At 35.0% G+C, this 20,068-nt stretch overlaps 1 protein-coding gene across 4 annotated transcripts in view; it reads right to left on the reverse strand.

The window, feature by feature from the left end:
- PFKP (phosphofructokinase, platelet) overlaps positions 1-20,068 on the reverse strand; it is a 44,630-nt gene that overhangs the window by 11,996 nt on the left and 12,566 nt on the right. For 3 of the 4 annotated variants that reach the window (XR_007630895.1, XM_050332351.1, XM_050332331.1), the window contains exons 3-16: positions 17,099-17,176; positions 14,684-14,873; positions 12,027-12,192; positions 11,304-11,348; positions 11,095-11,203; positions 10,554-10,649; positions 9,117-9,209; positions 8,618-8,743; positions 7,963-8,027; positions 7,212-7,281; positions 4,153-4,299; positions 3,219-3,289; positions 2,760-2,847; positions 1,670-1,822 (exon numbers count right to left, since the gene is read on the reverse strand). Coding sequence is in view for 3 of the 4 variants with exons in the window: in XM_050332351.1 (XP_050188308.1) it covers positions 1,670-1,822; positions 2,760-2,847; positions 3,219-3,289; positions 4,153-4,299; positions 7,212-7,281; positions 7,963-8,027; positions 8,618-8,743; positions 9,117-9,209; positions 10,554-10,649; positions 11,095-11,203; positions 11,304-11,348; positions 12,027-12,192; positions 14,684-14,873; positions 17,099-17,176 (1,497 nt within the window). In the remaining variant the exon portion in view is untranslated. The remainder of the gene's footprint in view (positions 1-1,669; positions 1,823-2,759; positions 2,848-3,218; positions 3,290-4,152; positions 4,300-7,211; positions 7,282-7,962; positions 8,028-8,617; positions 8,744-9,116; positions 9,210-10,553; positions 10,650-11,094; positions 11,204-11,303; positions 11,349-12,026; positions 12,193-14,683; positions 14,874-17,098; positions 17,177-20,068) is intronic. The other variant, XM_050332339.1, reaches the window with a different exon arrangement.

The raw sequence follows: 20,068 nt of genomic DNA on the forward strand, positions 1-20,068 counted from the left end.
GGGAATTAACGGATAGATTTTTCTCACTGGCAGTTTTAGTGAACCGTGTTCAAACAATCGGAGCAGAAAACTGCAAAGATACCAAGCAGAAATGTTTCCTCAATGCAAAAGCCTGCTACTTCCCACAAAAAACACCCAAATTTTATTTTCTGCTCAACCAAATCTAAATCTTGCAAAGCCATTACTTTTTGTCTTTATTTCTGAGAAAAATCTAGGCAAAATGAAATGTAAAAAACCAAGACTGAAGCTATTAGCAAAAAAATATAATTTTGAAAAGTTTTCAACTACTGCATTGAAAATATGGAAATAATGATATTTTATCTAATGAAGGTAGATGATATCTAGAAACCTAAATATAAAGTAAACTAAAGCAACAAGGAGAGAGAGACTGACTACAATATATCCCTCTACATGAAATAACCTATAAAAAGAAATCAGTTAAGTTAACAAAGCTTATAAAGATAAGAGAAGAAGGAAAGCAGATGTTTTGCACAATTATTTTACTCACCTTAGTCTGTCATCAGTCATTTTTGAGAGATATTTTTATTTACCAGAACTGGAAACAACATCAACATTTCTAACCTAAGTTCTCTATAAAGAATATATTCAATAAATTTTGGTTAGCTTACAGTCTTATTTAAGGAAATAGTTAAGGAAACTTGTATTTTCTAACTGAAAGGTTTCTTTCGCTAAAAGTAAAATTATTGGTATAGTTAAAAAAAAAAAAAGTGAAAATTATAGTAATGCTTTTGAAGTTGGCAGGATTTGACAAATCCTTCAAATTTTTGGAAATACTATGTCATGATTAAAATTTTCAAATACATCTAAATGATAAGGAGAAATGTCATTTAAGTTTCAAAAGCAACTTGAAACTCTTTTTGTCCAACTGACTATGCTTTCTGCCCAACCGAGTTTAGTATTAGAGAACCAGAGAACCACAGAATGGTTGGGGTTGGAAGGGACCTCTGGAGATCATCTACTCTAACCCCCCTGCTAAAGCATAAAGATAAACTTCTCTTCAGAGAAGGAGACTCCACACCTTCTTTAGGCAGCTTTCTCCAGCACTCTGTCACATTCAAAGTTAAGAAGCTTTGGCTCATAACAGATTAATAATGCAATTTTTAATTTATATTGTACTACTGGATTTGATTATTTAAAAGATACTTCATAACACCTCTTTTTGTTAAATATACTATTAGTAGAATAAATGTAATTCCTATTTTTAGAGAAATATGGACCTCACATATTCTCTTAAAGGAATAAAGACACATAAAACTAAGGATCTCTTTCTGAAGAGAGCACCCTCAGTGTTTGTTGCAGCTGGGTATACTGACACTACATACAATGGATGGGGATTTTTTCCCCTCTACAGTGCACCAAATGATCATCAAGTCTCAGCTGTAGTATACAACAGACAGATGTTATCTTATTTTGTAGTTTAAAAATTTACAGGTCATTCTAGTTTTAGAGGAAATCTAATGGAAGTACTTAGGATCCTAGACTTCCTCTTTTTTAAATAGGTGTCATGAATGTGGCTGTGATGACTAAGTATAATTTTCCAGATTACATTTCCGAAGTTCTGGTCTACAAAAATATCCAGTTGTAGCCAACTGAGTCAGTTTTAAACAGAACTGCTTTGTTAGTAGTGCACACACCAGAGCAGACTTACATCAGTTATAGTGTTCAGAGCAGTATCTGCACCAATGCTGAAATCTGAACCCGGTACATTGTTGGATACAGTTGCAGGAACCATAACCATTGGAACACAGAATTCATCATATTTCTCCCGGGCAGCTGACAATTCCAGAAGTCCAAGGTAAGCCTGTTGGGCACAGGCATTGGGTGAAAAATTAGGATGAATAAAGGGCAGAGTTGGAGTGACAAAATGGGAAGGGCCACACGGGGAGCCATTTCTACCACAGCACACTTCAGCAAGTCAGAGCACTAAGAACTACTAAAATCTAACACAGACACAAAAAAGAGAGCATTAAAAATGGGTATACAGTTGAGAACAAACAATAAATACAATATTCATTTTCAACAGAATATATAATTTACATGTAACAAAGTGCTTTTTACAACACAAACTTCCCCAAGCTTCAGTTACTGTTACGCCTCATTTACACAGTTCCTGGTTCTCCTCATTTAAAAATTTTAAAATTCCTGAGTTAGGGTCATGGTTAGCAGCTTGGACAAAAAGGATGATTCATTCCTAATCAAGAAGCAAGGAGCATGTTCTTCTCTGCTAGGAGAATACTTTCCTCAGTCAAGATTTTAAAAATTCACTAGCAAACATAAAATACAGAAAAAAAAAAAAAAGAGAAAATACTTCTCTAGATAATTACAGATTTTGAAATGCACCATGTGAGAAGAACAGCTTAAATAAGGAACCATAGTGCAATTACTACTAAAAGTCAAGAACTTCTGCAAGTATGTTCTACAATTGATACAATTGATACAATACAGACTGGAACTTGCACTACAGAAGTCACTGATTGATTGTATTTTAATACACAAATAATATAATGCAAGTTCACCTTATTTATGCATTTAACAGTTCCAGTCACTGTTTTGAATGTCAGCTTTCTAAAGAATCACTGATTCACAGTACTTCTGACCCTAAACACTATTTGTGTTGTGTATCAATTACAGTTATAGCCAAATGCATTTTAAATGAAAATTGGGTTAAAACTGAAACGGTCTATTCACTTTCTTAGGAATTCTACTCTACTTAGACACAATAAGATATTTCAGTGTACCTCAAATCCGCCAATAACCATAAGGGCGTTAATGTTGTTAGTGCGCATCTGCTCAGCAATCTTCTCCAAATATTTTGCAGGAAGAGTACTAAAAATTGTGAAACCAAAAGAAAAATAAAAATTTACAGACTCTGCAGCAATAAGAACTAATTATTAAGCTGAAATCATAAACTGAGCAGGCAACACAATATTTTATATTTTAAATATTTATTCATACAAATAACTCTTCCAGACAACCAGTAAGGAATCATGTCAGCTGTAAAGAAACTGTACGTTTTCAATCATTTAAAGTGTAAGGACCCCATGGAAGTTTTAAGTTGAGGTTCCAACTCCCATTTTCGTTCTCTCTTCAGAGCTTGTTCAGTACTATAAAGATACCCAAGCTGGAACACAATGATTTTAAAAAATCCCCAAAACCCTAGAGTTCATCATATCAATTAGAAAAATATTTTTTGTTACCGTTTTGTACCAAGAATTGATCCTCCTTGACCAGTCCAGCCTCCAACATCTCCCCAGTTGATTTCCTTTATCTTTGAATAAAAATGAAAGAGGAGATTCTGTTAAGTAATTATCCAATTACTTCTCTTGAACTGCAGCAAACACCAAGTACTACTTCATGTGAGACTGTTGAACAAGTTGTTTGGCACAGACATCACTAAAATCTGAATGCAGCAAAGAAATAAAACAGCATCAAGAGATTAACAATTTCTCTTAAATTACTACCAATCCCTTTCCATTAAATTTGTTCTTTCTTCCTTCAGCCTATGATGAACCCTGCCTCCTTGTTCAATATCTTGATCCTATTCTCACATCATCTCCCACTGAATGTGAAACACAAAAACCTAAAACGAAGTGTTTGAAGTTAGTTTTGGGACCTGAGGCTCCAGCCAGGCATAGACATCATTAGCCTTGTATTCAGTTTCTCTTCAGTATACCAGCTGATGCTTAACATTTAAAACAGGAATAGAAGAATCTAACTCACCTAGGGGGAGAATAAAAAAGCCTCCTCCCTCAACAAGCACCATTGCAAAGTTTCTTATAGCAAAGGAACACAGATGCAACAACTCACTGTTCAGAATCAGATTATTCTGTTATTCTGTGGAAATCCTACAATATGCTAAACATTGACCAATATTTAAATGTAGGATTCATCTGAACTAATTTTGTAGCTCTGCAGCATGTGGTAAGTAATAGTCAGTATAAATGACTCTACAGACTTGAATAGTTGAGAAATACAGTTACAATTTGGGGTTTATACATCTTTATGAAATTAAAGAACCTACAATATCAGTTCCCACAGCACTTATGACAGAACATACCTCCTAAGAACATAAACAAAGGTGATGGTGTGGGATAGGTACATATTACTAGCTAATGCACATGTGATACTGACCTTTCCTCTAGCAAAACCTTCAAATCCATCAATGACAGCGAACATTTTGTGGCCTTCAGTTATGCCAACTCTCACTGCAGCCCTCACTGCGGCATTCATTCCAGCTGCAGGGGCACCAACATTTAAAACTGCCACATTAAAATTAGTCTGAAAGATAAAAGTAATACTTAATAAGCACTTTTAATTTCTACACCATGGTTAATTTGTACATCATATGCAGTTGCTAAATATTGGAATGCAGGAAAGGAAATTTCAAAGCCCCTAAATCCATTGAAGATTTAAAGTTAACTGGAAGATACAGACATGTATTTCCCTACTTGCAGAAAATCAGAGACAAACAGTTCTAAAAGAAAAAAATATTTGGTTTTAAGTAAGACTTTATTGTGTTTTAATTTCATTTGCAAGTTATTCAGGTTTTATATTCTAGATCAGCTACGTTCAGAAAACAGAATCACGAAACAGAATGGTTTGGGTTGGAAAAGATCATCCAGTTCCAACCCCCTTGCCATGGGCACCTTTCACTAGACCAGGCTGCTCTGAGTTCTATCCAGCCTGGCCAATGCCATTCAATCAGCTTCAATCCATTAAAGCAGTAATTTTTTTTTTTTTAGAGAAATGCCCTGAATACCAAAAAGATAAAAGAGTAGGAACTGATTTTAGCACCACATCATTTATATGAATCATCACTACCACGCAGAGCGGAACAGACAACTTTTAAAATTAAGCTACTGGCCAGGTTTTTCAAGCAGCTGACAATATAGCAGCAAACAGGAGCACTCAGCATATTTCACAACACCATACATTCTCAGATAATGGCAATTTTATAATGACTCAAAATAACTGCTCTCCCCAAGTTTAATGAGTATCCCAGGCAAGCAGCTAATCTACTTGAACTGAAAAGTCTGAAAGATCAAAAAAATACACTTGCAATTTAAACCAAAGGCAACATAAGAGAGAAGGTTGTATTTAAAATGTAACATGAAATAATAAATATTTTGGTTTATAAAGCCAGAGTGCAGCTGGGTGTAAAATGCTAGTAAGCATCTATGGATTAAAGTTTAACCCCAAAAAATGAAATGCAGATCTTTTGTACATCACACATTCCTTGAAATGGAATTCTCATTTCCAGATAAATCACAGGCCACTCTCTTTGATTAAGAAACTGTCAGCAAGTATAAATCAACACAGTTTCACTGACATCAGTAAGTGTTGATTTACAACAGGTATAATCCATAAGCAAATAATGAAGGATCGCTACTTATTAGTTTTGTTTAATCTTTACACCTTTGAAATTAATACTAAGAGTAAAATAAAAGTAAAGAATTAAAGCTGTATGTGCCTGAACTTTGGGAAAGTTTAACCACTCTGCATAAGTTTAGCTAAGAGAATTTAATTGACAACAAACTATGTAAGAAAAATGCAAGAAAACATGACAATCTGCACAAAATATACTAAAATCCATCATGGTTTCAATCAGAAGATGACCCCAAATCATTTACGAATACTGACATGACAAAACTGTATCAGTCTGGTGCTTTGGCAGAGCTAGAAGTTAATTAGCTCTATCCCAGAAGATAGGAATACAAAACAAAAATAACAGCATAGGTGTCAAGTAATGATCATGGAATCTCCCCTGATAAAAACAAAACAAGCAAACAAAAACCTAACATCACACCCTTGTCACCCCCAAACAAACTGACAGAAAATGAGACCCAAACCAAAATATACACAGTTTCTTTTTTAGAGCTGGTATAACCAAAGGATGATCGAAAAATGCGAAGGAAACAGAAGCAGCCAAACGTGCAGAAGCACTGCTGAAGAAGAGCATTCAGGTGGCTCTACTGATCTCATCAGTTCAGCTTTTTCTTCGATTCCTGAGACATGCACATTTCATCTACTTTTTACTTCTCATTCAACCTCTTTTACTGAAGCCCAGATTTGCTTAGCGTGGTCAGATCCAAGTAGTTAATAATTACAAGTGGCGTACATTTCCTCCTAATGCCGCTCATCACGAGAAGGTATGGCCAAAGTATTTTAAAACAAAATACAAAAGCCCAATGCTAATAGTCCTGAATTTGCATTGGTATATAAAAAGCCACCACTCAAACACCTGATCTGGCAAAGAAAATGTTAAATATCCACCAAAAAATTCCTCAATTGCTTGATCTTTTGAAGGTCAATCTTAGGTCATTATTGTATTTTCAATGCCATTTTTATCCTTAATAACATTGAGAAGATATTAGTAATCATTACTCAAACATTTAATTGGAAAAAATCTTAAAAAACCATAACAGCAACATAACTATGAAAATAAAGTATCAAATGGTCACAAAACTCAACTAAAAGAGAAATTAACCAGTGATGTGACATAGTCATCAACGATGATCAAACCCAGAACTATTCAATAAACATTTAATGAAAAAAAACCAAAAAAACCATCTAAAATTTGTTTGCACACAAAATTTAGTGTCTGCTTCTTAATAAACTGAAATTTATTCTTACACAAAACTTAGGAACTACAAAGAAAAGAACTAAATGTCCACTACTGTATTATGCACAGTGACTGATTAGATCAGATAAAGGTGATTCATCTGTCTTTAATATTCTATCTCATGAATTGCCCTTGCTCAAGTGATTTTGTCCTTCAAAAGGAAGGGTTAGGTTAGAATTCTTTTAATATTGAATCTTCCTTTATCTCAAGATTTTCAGAGTGTTAAACATGATTACATCACCCTTCCTTCTCTCCATAGTGAGGAACAGAGAGCAAAACAGTAACTATCAGGACCAGACATTGTAACAATTGAGGCCCAACATATAAGACAGAAAAAAACTGTCTACACAGACATTTTCTACATACAACAGTCTTTCACTTTGAAAAAATGTTACTTATTATTAGAATAAAGCTGTGTGTTTCAATCATCTTTCTCTATAATATTTAACTAATTTTATAAACTAAAGGGAGTATTAAAGCAGGGTGAGGGGCAGAGAAGAAAAAAAACACTATTTGTTAGGATACCCCAAAGCAGACGTACATTGCACACTCAAAAAAACCCCCTTACCTTTGGAAGCTCGGCATCTGGTTTTTTGTGCGACAGTAATTTGTAAGTGTTTAGGTTGTTTTCAAAGCTCCTAAATAAATAAGTAAGTAAGATAAGCAAATAAAATGGTAAAATTTTCAACTCATAGTTATTTTAAAGCAACACTTGGTGAAATATTAACACCAGTGTTATTACAAATGCAAAACACAGTAAAAAGTGGAAATGAGAGAACACAGAAAAATACTCAATCCTGTATAATAACAGTGATAAAATATAAATTAACTATATAGCTAGCAAATTAGTTTTCCAGATTGGGGATAAGGCATTTTACTATCAAATGACTTGAAACACAAACTGTTCTCCTGACAGGAGCGAAGAATGCCTCCCCCCAACATTACTGATGGAAAACTACCAGCTACTTACAAACAAGCTCATAGGATTGGCCTCAAAACCTCGAATAAACAAACATGTGGTTGCTACCAGTCAGCTCACACAGCATAGAAGCTCTTTACTTTGTGACTAGTTAGCCTACTATCAGTCACTAGTCTGACACAGCAGTGAACTAGTTTTCTTTGTTTTGCATGTTTATATGCAAATAAAAATTTCAATTATTCTATTTAAGCAACTCTTCTTCTGTCTCCTCTCTTATTCTCAAACACATAAAATCATATGGATAGTAAAATATTTAAAATAAAATGGTACATTCCAGTAGAACAGCAAAGCAGTTCAGCTTTTATAGAGTAAATAAATTGATATAAGCCATTGGCCATACTTTCCACGAAGCCTCACAGCCTCAAGAAATCTTCCCTCGTCCATGGCTTTCTGGACTTCTTGAGTCTTGAAAAAACAAGTTGATTAGTCAGTATATTTAAAAAACACAGAAAGTTGATTATTTAATATATTCCCATATATTTATATATTTCCATAGTGAAAAAATACTGATCTTTCCCCAGTTTATGAGCTACCTCCTATGACAGCATAAATTACAGTGTACAGGAAAAGAAGAAAGTAGAAACAAACAACTAAAGCCTTCCTGGGACAAAAAAAAAAAAAAAAAAAATCAGTGTATCTATTTTGCATTTTCTTTTTTCAGTTTAATTTGAACAGTTTTAGTGCAGAAACCTGACTTGTGCATGATGTGGAAATGGATGCAAGCATCTGAAGAATTTGTTGCAGCAATAAAGAGAAGACGTGAGTCGAAATTTTAAAACAAATTAAAAAGATATATATTTTTTGTTCCTTGATAGTTTGGAAATAAGTAATAACACATAGAGAACACACATGAACTTCATTACTCATTCCCAAATGTGGAAAAGTGCTGCACACATTCCCATTCGTGTCCTAATGAAACAGACAATTATTGTATACAGTAGTCTGTTGTAGTAAATGAACAACTATAAATTGGCTTTTTGCCACCATAAACTCACCATCTGCACACACTCCATCAGAGGCAGACGTACAGCCTGGTTTCCAGACAGAGACACAACACAGGCAGGGGTAGCTGGAGTACCTTCTAGGAGGGCAAGCACAGCTTCCACGCCCATCCGACTCGCCTGCAAACAGATCATGTTTGAGTGTTTAAGTAAGTACTTAAAAGCACGAGGATTCCAGTCACAGAAATGGTCCTGATTTCTCAGTAAATCAAGCTGAAACCAATTACTCCTTGGCAAGATGAGAATGTTGTGTGCTGTTCAATACCCTTAAGTATGGATGATTGTTCTTACAGCTTTGCATTTTAATCCTAATATAGATTCCTCCACACAAAGTGATTCACTACTCTAAATTTGAGCTATTCAGACAGTTACTGCAGGATAATAATTTGAGTTGTGAGGTTTATCAGGTAAAGAATAACTCCATCCCCAAATAAATAATCAAAATGTCATTGTACTATGTGGTGCCATGAGTAATTACTTTAGCAACACTCACCAGAATTCTATCAAAAGCTGAAGGGGTTCCACCTCTTTGCACGTGACCCAAGATAGTTACTCGGGTGTCAAAACCAAGCCGCTGAACCACAAGCTGCAAAGAATTTCAAAATATAGTGGGTTTATCACCATCATTATTTTATACACAAGTGACAGCATTAGTCTGCTTTATGTGTAATTGCAATAATAAAATTCTACATAGAAATGTCTTTATTTTATTCCTAACCTAAACTCCAGGTTCCTAATTTAAAGGAACATTTTATAATGGCAAAACAGTGACTTTGATGCAATAGTTTAACTGCAGTTACAATGGCTTCATTATGCAAAGTTACAAAAGCAGGTCTAAATAGTCTAATACTTGAAGTAAGTTCAATTACAGTGTTCTATTCATTTCACGTGAATTCATGTGCAAGATTACATATCCCAAAAGATTGAGTAAAACTTCAGTAAGGATGACTTTTAACCTTATCTGACAAAGCTTTTATAACTCACAGTAAAAAACATATAATAATAAAACTATTTCTTTCAGTCACTTTTGTTCCATTTTCTCTGTTACATATCAACTCTAAAGTCACCAAAAGATATGTTTTATTAATATATCTTTAATGAGCATGTAAGTGTGGGAATAAGTACTGAATACCATACAGTAGAAAAAAATTTTGCAAGTTACACAGTCTTTTATCCCTGGTATTTATAGTTTTTTAATGTATTAACTGGCTGAAATTTGCAGCAAGGAAGTAATGTTTCTTCTATAAATGCACAGTAATCTGCTGCTACATACATTTAACACAGCTTGGTGCTAAATTTTAATCCGAAAACTGCAGTTCTGAATAAAGTCAAAGATTTGTCCCAAACTGGCAACTATGGAAAACAAAGCTTCATATTCACAGGACAGATAAACCCCAGGTAAACCCAAAGTGTAACAGCTCCTTTTTGCCACTGACTATTTTCCAAATTCTTAAGGGACCCTTTACAAAAAGGAGGAGAGTATCTTCAGCTCAAAAGTTTTCTTAATCTTAGACACAAATGAGATTTTCAGCAAAGCAACCATTTAGAAGTGACAAGACTTTGTCCAAAGCACACAGTGTCATTTCACTGTGAGACAGAGCAGTGTTATATTTTTACAAGACATATAAAGTGAAATAGGATTATAAATACTGATTTGAGCTGAATTCCAACTCTCTATCAATTAAGGCACCTGTGAATCAGGTGCTTTTGAACTGCTATGTTATATTACAAGGAGAAAAGTTTCTAATTAATAGCCCCTAAAAAACCCCTTTAACTGGACTTCGGATTCAGAAAACACAGCACAAATATAAAAATACAACTGTGTAATGAGCTACCTTACAGGAACAGATTTACTTCACAGAAATGTTACTGATAACAACATCTTATGAACAGAACAGAAAGTGTGTATCACAGAGATGCTGACACTTACATCCTTAACCTTCTCTGATGTTATAGGTTTGTTGTGGCAATCAATAGCTCCTTCAGCTACAATAATAATATTCAACCTTTTCTTTCGTGCACGATTCTATAATAAAAGCAAAACCATGTAATTAATGAAAAAAAGAAAAACAAAAAGAATTTACAGCACAATTTTATAATCAATTGCTTTACATTGAGCCTCTAGGATTTAAGGAAATACTTCTTATATTTGACCATCAATATTTGAAGTGTTCTCTTACATTTTATTTTCATATAGGTTCTTTTATTGATGAAGTTCAAATATCTTATAGCAAATTACTGAGAAAAGGTACACACATTGTATATAGGAAGTTCTATGTAATCCCCAGAGCAGGTCATATATTTCCTCAAAAACATTGCAGAATGCAGTTCTTATGTTCAAGATCATGGAGAACTTTGCATGACACAAAAACTGAAAACTTGCTGAAAGTCCTGATTGCATTTCTTAATCACTACTTTCAAATAAACACCTGCAAAGTCATCAGGGAATCTCGAACACATCAATAGATTACCTCTGAAAGCTTAACACACATTGTATCTTCCCAGCCTTCTTCTGGTGGGTATTCAGGAATAAATACCCAATCTGCACCACAGGCTAAGGCACTAACCAGAGCTAGATACCTGATAAACAGAAGAGATGATTAGATATTTATGGTTCAGATTTCTCAACCTTTCATAATTATACCTGTACAAGACACAAAATGTTGAAAAAAATACATACCCACAGTGTCTCCCCATAACCTCCAGAACAAAGGTCCTCTGATGGCTGTAAAAATAAGGAAACAAATTAACTGACCCTGATATCAAGAAACAGCCGGTGTTTACCATGCCAACTAAACACAGAATTCATTAGCAAAACAGAAGTCTACATTAAACAATATATTTAAAATTACGTATCTTCCGATGTATTATTTCCTTTCACTACTACTTTATTCAAAAACATGTATGGGCAGCTAGGAGATAAGATGTGAACATTTACTGAAAATGTAAATGATGCAGATCCATAGTTAAGAACTGCAATGATACACCTGTATTAAAAAAAAATACTAATTTAATTGTTTTAATTTTACTGAAACAAAGCTCATATACAAACATGCCATTTTGTACTATTCAAAATGTGTCTGGATCTTCTCTAATAGACTAAGAAAGACTAGAAACATACTAGAAACCAACGCCTGCCCCTAAAGCTGATGTAGTCTCTACAATCACAGGCTTAACATGCTGCCACAACAGCATTGACGAAAAACAATTACTAAGACAGAAAGAAACGAAGACATTTCAAAGGTGAAGTCAAAAAGAACTTTTATTCCCACAAATCCCACTTACCTAACCTCTCTTTAAAATTAACTTAAATCCTTCACTATTGTATGGCAGTAGCAAACTCTGATTTGAAGAATGAATGACTGTATATCCGTTATCAATCTCTATAATATGCACCATTTACCTTTGAGCAGTGGTCATGATGGCATCAACAACTTCAATTATTCTGTGCAAAGCTGAGTCAGTACCTATGGTCATATCAGTGCCACAGAAGTCATTGTCTATGGATCCAACCATTCCCACAATGTTAAGGTAAGCATATTTCTTAACAGCCTCTGCATCAATCTTTCCTGCAAAGAAGTATCCAGAGAAAGAGTTGTAAGACTGTTAAAAAAAATTCATCAGACATATTGCTTGGGTGCTCTACTTTTGTAAATTAAACATATCCAAACATTAAATTATGTTTAGATATTTTAGGTAACAAGGTTAGTCAAAACTACAAACAAAAGCCAATCAAACATCCAAACAAAAGAATCCTGCACAGAACTCCTTACAGTAAGGAAGGAAATAAGAGCTTTTCAGTCCATCTCAAAGTGTCAACAAATTATCAAGTTTTGTAACTAACCTTAAAATTGATGGTTTTGACTTAACACAGTATTGTTCAAATTGTAGTCTCAGTAGTGTATAATATGCAATGAAGAAGTAAAAGGATACAAAGTGGATGTGATTATGGGCATATGTAAAAAATCAAAAACCAGCATCAAACTTTTGAAGATTTCTCTTCTGCAACACTGAAAGGCTCTTGATTTCATTATTAATAAGCAAACAGAACAGAAAAGCTCCTAAGTCTTAGCTGTGTCTCCCAAGACACCAGTAAAAATGCTGCATCATCCACGAGTTCTAAAGGATCTCAAGGATGAAGTACCTTAGCTGCTTAAGCAATTAAAACTACCTTAGTATCTGTGGATGGGATGATAGTAAATATAATGCCAAATTTCTAATATGGGATTCGAAAACTATGTATCAGTGTGTTTAATGTCTATATTAGAGAAAAACAGTAGAAATCATAATGAAAAATATAATTAAAGTCCATGAAGATAAACACAGCATTGTGAAGAAGCATCAAAATGTTTTCTATGAATGTATACCATGCATTACAAACCTTTTCTAGAGTTCCAAAGGTGACTTAATACATGAATAAGGGTTATCTGGTTTATATATTCTACTCAGATTTCCAAAAAGCCATTGACAAGGTCTTTTGCCAAAAGATTTTGAGGAAACTAAATAGTCACCGTATAAGAGAGAAGTATTCTCATCAAGTAAATAATGTGAAACAGAGGGGAAAAAAATAAGAGACAGAGGGCCATGGTAAATGCAAGTTCTTGTATCTGAGCAAGGTAACCAATGGAGTTCTACAGGGATCTGCACTGTTCAACACACTCAGCAATAACCCAGAAAAGGGAATGAGCAGCAAGGTGCCAACGTTTACTGATCAAACTGAATTACTTGGGTTCTAAAAGTATGAAGTGTCTGAGAGGAAATGAAGAAAACTAGCAAGACACAGTGAGCAGTAAAGTATCAGATGGAATTCATTACAGATAAATGTAAACCAAGACACATGAAAAATGTACCCTAACATTTTGAACAAAATAATGCTATTTCCAGCATAATATAATAATGCTGTTTTCATTAATAAATCAGCTTCAATGCTCAGTAGCAGTAAAAAAAAAAATCAAAATATTAGAAAATATTAGGAAGAGAACAGAGAACAAAACAAAGATCATTATACTACTGTGTAGATCCATGGTTTGCCCTCATCTTGAATACTGGGTGCAGTTGTGGTCCTCCCCACCTCAAAACATGGTAGAACTGGAAAAGGTTCAGAGAAGGGCAACAAAGATGATCAAAGGTATAGAACTTACATATAGGGAACAAATAAGCAAACTAGGACTCTTCCATCTAGAAAAAGAGATGATGAAGGGAAAATAAGACAGCTGTAAAATCTCAAGTGGCATGCAGAGAGGAAGGAGGATTGATCATTCACTGTTTGCTCTAATACAAAAATTACAGGACATCAAACACTAGAAGCCAGCAGGATCAAAATAAACAGAAGATTCTTCCCAATCTTCATTATTCAGTGAAGCTGTAGAACTCCTTGCTACACAATGCTTTCGGCAGAACTCTGTACGCTTTCAAGTAGACTGTATACATTCATGGAAGAGAAATTCATTAAGGACTGCTAATAGCATCTGGCTCAGGAAGTCCTGAAGACAGAAATAGATGGAACCTATCAGAGTATTTATATGTTATGAACAACATATAATAACTACACAGCATTATTTTACTCTTTTACTCCTCCCTATGCATTCTCTTAGATGCTATCAAAGACAACTACTGGGCTGGATGTACTTTCATCAACAGTCACGTAATGTTCTGATCTTAAAAAAATAGTGACATCATAATTTTATAACAGCCAAGTATGTAGCTTGTTGTTGGAAATGAATTACCACCTCAGTCTGGATATGAGGGCATAGGGCTTTTCAAGCAGAAGGTTCAAAGCTCAGACTCTGAAAATGATTCATAATAGAGGAAAAAAGACACACAGACTGTTGCCAAGTAACTTATTTGTCCTTTTTGAACCTTTATGATATGCACAAGAGGATGTGCAAAACTCAAAAACTTAATTTTATGAAGGAGCACAGAGTTTCCTAAAATGAATGCACTTGACCTTTGAACATTTAGAAATACCCTCTGGATACAGTTTCTGGATTTACAGTTCAGGGTGCAAAACTTCCCTGCAGGTTGGACTGGAAGCCTAGAGGGTCTTAAAGGCAAACTTACCATTCGCTGCCAGTTCCTCCAGGAGTCCACTCCACTCCTCCCGGAACAGATTGGCGCCGGTTAAGCTGCCGTCCCCGCCGATCACGCAGAGGTTCGTGATCCCCCTCTGGACCAGGTTGTAGGCTGCCTGCAGGCGGCCCTCGTGTGTGCGGAAGGACTTGCAGCGAGCACTGCCAATAACTGTACCTCCCTAGGAACAGGAAGTACAGCAGTTTTAATTCATAGTCCGGTATATTACTGTATGTTTTTAAGATGGATTAATGATGATTGTTGTAGCATAACATCCATCTTTAATTTTACAGTGATGATGAACAAAGAATTAACAAACCTGTGGGAACTGATGTTCCCACAGGGGAAAAATGAAAAAACACTCAAAAATCTCAGACAAAGAGCTACTCTGGAAGGAAAACGTTCAACGATTTGCGATTAATTTCAGTAGCATTACAATAAATAGGTTAACTGTTACTTATATGTGACATTAGTATGCGTAATATACTAAATAGTTAAGTATTTAGATAAATTTGCCTTAGTGTGACATTTTCCCCCAAGTATCAGGAAATATATTACAGTAAGAGAAAAAACATATCCCTAAAATTCAAAATTAGCATTTATCATCATTCCACTGAATTATAGAATGAACTGCCTTCAATGCCTTGTAGAGCAGACTAATGCTAAATTTTCTCTTTTATAATTATCTGCTGAGTTTATGGACATGATTTAAAGAACTTCCTTCAGAAATGGTAGTTACTATTTTCAAAAATGAGTGAAGTGCCCTGTCACTTCACAAAATTCCTTGGCATCTTGATGAAAACACACATCTTCTGTGTTTATGCTGTTCAGTCACTCAGGAAGTTTAATTTTTGCCTTACTTATTGTCACAGTAAAAGGTAATATCAATTATGACTGCAAAACCTTTTTCTTTCCTGCAAACAAATCTGGAGATGGTTAGCTCACTTTTGCATAAACATTTCCTTCACTTTAACTTATAATAAATCAGTCATGCCGATGTAAATTTGAGCTTCAAATCTGCAGAAGCTGTACTGATATGATCTACCCTATCAATATATGATTCAGCTTTCAAGCCAGTCCTAGGCACTAATTTGCCATCTATGTTGCACAGCTGCCAGTGAGAGAAAAAAAAAAGGAATAGAAGCAGTTCAGCTTTCTCCAGACTAAAAATTAGACGTAAACAAAATGGAGATGGTCTTAAAAAGAAATCAGGACTGAAAAAACACATCTAAACTAGGTATTTTCAAACTTACGGTTTTTCTAAGTGGAAAAGAAATTATATATTTGAAACGATGTACTACTTGTTCTGATTAAACAGAAATATATGTTGGGCTGATAAACCTTTCCAATCAAAACAACTAAACACATTCTGTAAGGTACATCCTCAGCTTCACTGCTGGTCTGTTGAATTACTAGCCATCAAGTTCAGATGTTTTCTTGTTATACTATGTATCCTATATACATGTACAGTACATGCCTACATTCTGCTCCTGCCTATACTCCTGTGTGGCTTGGCCAGGGTAACTCAATTTTCTCTTAACCATAAGATGCATCTGGATGATAGGCTTGGTCATATTGTTCAGTTTTAGGACTCAATGATCCTTATGGGTCCCTTTCAATTTGATATTTCAGATTCTGCAAGATAGACATGGGGAAAAGGAGGGAAAGAAAAAAAAAAAGGAAAAAAACCAACACAGTGGACAAAATATCTCACAGTATTCCAGGGTATTGGTTTAAAAAAAAAAAAGTCTCTGCTAACTGTTTTATGTTTATTAGCTTTACAGAAAGCTCCAAAGAAACCCACGCTTCACCTGGAGGTAGTTTTCAGAAAGCCTGGCAAGCAGTAAGGCCTCTTCGCCAAACATAGCACCTGCTCTGGAAGAGGTAACAACATTACCATGCTGAGCAAAAGCTGAGGAGATCCAAATGGCCACACTGCAGAAACGTTGTAATAAAAACGTACAAAGTCACTGGTATTACCTGAGCTCTGCACTGCACTGTAATTACATCCATTACTGTAATTCTAAATCCACTTACACAGAAAGCCAAAAGGGTTTCGTAAGAAAATATTTGCCTTACAAAACACAGTTGTTTCATGTTTTGGCCCTATAATGTCTTTTTTATTAAATATAGACTTCTCAATATGGCTTTAGGAGGCTAATGGCATGTGATGTTGAAAATCTAGGACAAAGGTTTTCAAGATTATTTCTGTGCACCAAATACAAGACCAAACCAAGATCTTTGGAAAGTGTCAGACATCCATACTGTAAAAATCAGGTTCTACTGAAAATGGTACATGCTGGTCACTCAGTCATCACAGAGTTCAAATACATAATTACAGTGGTTGCCCGGATCTAAAATTTTGATTCTTTTGTTTGTGTCCCACTCCCACACCTTAACACTTACCACTTGCAGGATACTTGAAACGCTTTCCCATGAAACTTCTACAATATTATCACCTCCATCAACCATTCCCTGGTAACCCTGAAAGAAAAGTATTTCAGAAATCAGACTTCAAAACAGCATAAAATTTCAACTGCAGTAATACTCACCTTGTGTATTTTGGTGCAACTTTAAGTAATTAAAAAAATGGAATAAAAAAATACTCAATTTAAACGAAACAACATTTAAGCAGCTATCACTGCTTTTTTTAATGGGGGAAAAAAGGCAAAGCAAATCCTCTTCCTAAAAGGCCAGTTCCAAAGACAACTTGAAGATAATACTTTCCACAGATTAAACAGCTATTAAACTAGAATGGCAATGTGTTATTCCTTTCGTAAGAATAAGAATTAACTTTAAAAAAACCACAAACCTACAAAGAACTTTGAAACACATTATAAAATGTGTTTCTTAAAAACAGAACCTCAGCCTGAAGTCACGACCTTAGGAATCTAGCTTTGTAACACATCGTATATTTTTCCCCCAAAGTTGGTATAAGCAAAACAAAATATGGAGTAATAACCAAAATTTTTTCATAAAAGAAATTAGGTTACATAACTTTTTTTTGAGTCAGTTACATAATAAATAAGGAAATTTAATAGAAGAAATTACAATTTTTAGGGATGCATTTAAAACATTCTTAATATCTTAACTTAAATGGTCTTCAGAAACCACTGCATGCTGTACTATAGAAAGAACTACACTTATTTGAAAGAACGAAAACTATCCAGTGAGCAGCTGAAGGGTTTTGTTATACCTGGCTTTATTACCTGTCTACATAAATACTAGCAGAATGACAATTATAGGTTCTTTTTCATTAAGTGATATTGGGAACATTGATTTAGGGAAAAAAAAAAAAAGAAAATACAGCAAAGTTCTAACCTGGAAAATCCTAACTGATAGAGACACCAGAATAAAACTGAAATTACCATTCAACTTCTTAACATTTATTTAAATCCTAGGGGAAAAACACTCTAGGTTAAAGAAGGAAACAGAAAACCACTAAACAAAAATAACCATGACAATGTTTATGTCTCCACTTTTAGATTATGTGTAGATACTCCCCACGCCAAAGAAAAAATAGTTACCATTTTTTTATATGCAGTTTTTGCAAAACTGAACATATTTAGTTTTAGGGTTCGCAATAATAAATGAGGTGAAACTAGAAAAGAAGGGAGTTCAGGAGACAGCAAAACTGACATTACAAATTATAGAAATTTACTTTGTAAGTGGTGAAATGTACTAAGCCTACAGAGACTTAAAAACCCATATACATTACATGAATACTATGTCAAACTTTGAATCCTAACTACCAGAAGAGGATAAAGACAAAAAGATAACCTGGGCATAGTAAAAGTACAGGTTTAGGATTCTAGTACAAAGTTTAGGATTCTAGATTCCAAGGGGAAAGCAGAAAAGTTACTGCTCAGTGAGACTGGATTGATTAACTTACATATAAGATGATGAAGTAATACCAAAGAAACATCCAGATGGAAAACTCCCTGTCTCTAATTTCTGTCATCCAACAGATCTCTTCAGTATTATGTACACTCTCCAGATAACTTTGACATGTATCTAAGGCATACACATTTGGATGGCCTGGGTTGGAAGGGACCTTAAAAATCATCTTAAATGCTCAGGGCCCCATCCAACCTGGTCTTGAGCACTTCCAGGGATGAGGCACCCACAGCTTCTCTGGGCAACCTGTGCCAGTGACTCACCACTTGCATAGTAAAGAATTTCTTCTTATATATGTAACCTAAATTTCCCTATTTTCAATTTGAATGTATTACTCCTTTGACTATCACTATGGTTGCTGATGAAGCGTCTCTCTCCAGCTTCCCTGTAGGCTCCTACATACAGGACATACTGTCCTGGATGCTCATGTATACACATAGTGACTCGAAGCCAAGACATTATCTACACAATTTCTTCAAAATTAGGGCAAGTTGGAAAAGGAATAATGCTTAGACTATGCATCAACTTAAAAAAATATTCTTTCTCAGATAAAGTGCAAAGATCTTCAGAAAGAATTACAGAATATGTAGAGTTGGAGGGGCCTCGCCGGGATGATCAAGTCCAATTACTGGCCCTGCACAGGATGCCTGAGGGTATTGTCCAAACTCTTCTTGAACCCTGCCAGGCTTAGTGCTGTGGCCATTTCCCAGGGGAGCCTGTTCCAGCACCCAACCACCCCTGGCTGAAGAAGCTCTTTGTAATATCCAACCTAAACCCACCCTGACACAACTTTACGCCATTCCCTCAGGTTCTGTCACTGGTCACCACAGAAAAGAAACATTACAGTGGTTCCCACTGAGCTTGATGAGAGCTGATAAATTCCTAAGTTCACTCATCACAGCTTTGCTAGTTTCCCTTTTTAAAAGCAAAGAATCCGATGTTCCTTATATCATTCATTAATGGAGTGAAAGCTTTTCGGTATTGCTATTGACAACTACAATAACACAAAGATTCATAAGCAACAAATCCTGAAAGAGTAGTGTGGTGGTGTACCTTAACTCAGTTTGTAACACAGACTATAGCAAGCTGAACCACAAGCTAACTTGAGAGGAAAAATAAAAGAAATGCATCCCAAAAACTACAATATACAGTAAACATATACATAAATATATGCATATCAGGAGACTCATGGATTAAAATCCCCAAAGCACATATTATTGAATCTAAAACACAGAAAAAAGGCAAAGGATGAACTACTATTTGAAACTGTAAGATTTGAAACATCTTATAACTAGGCTAAAGAAGAGCTATGGCCAATTCCTGTACCATGCATCCTTAAAGTAGAAAGAATTCATGCATTTTGATCAGGAGTCCGTATCTGTGTAGACAACTGAGAACTGCGGATGCTTAACAATTCCTCCCCTTACAAGGTAAGGATGAGGAGCCTCCAGAATCCTGATCTATTTGAACTGTTATATT

This window comes from Myiozetetes cayanensis, unplaced genomic scaffold (genome assembly GCF_022539395.1).
Source record: "Myiozetetes cayanensis isolate MyiCay16 unplaced genomic scaffold, myiCay2020 scf1, whole genome shotgun sequence".
Taxonomy (NCBI): domain Eukaryota; kingdom Metazoa; phylum Chordata; class Aves; order Passeriformes; family Tyrannidae; genus Myiozetetes; species Myiozetetes cayanensis.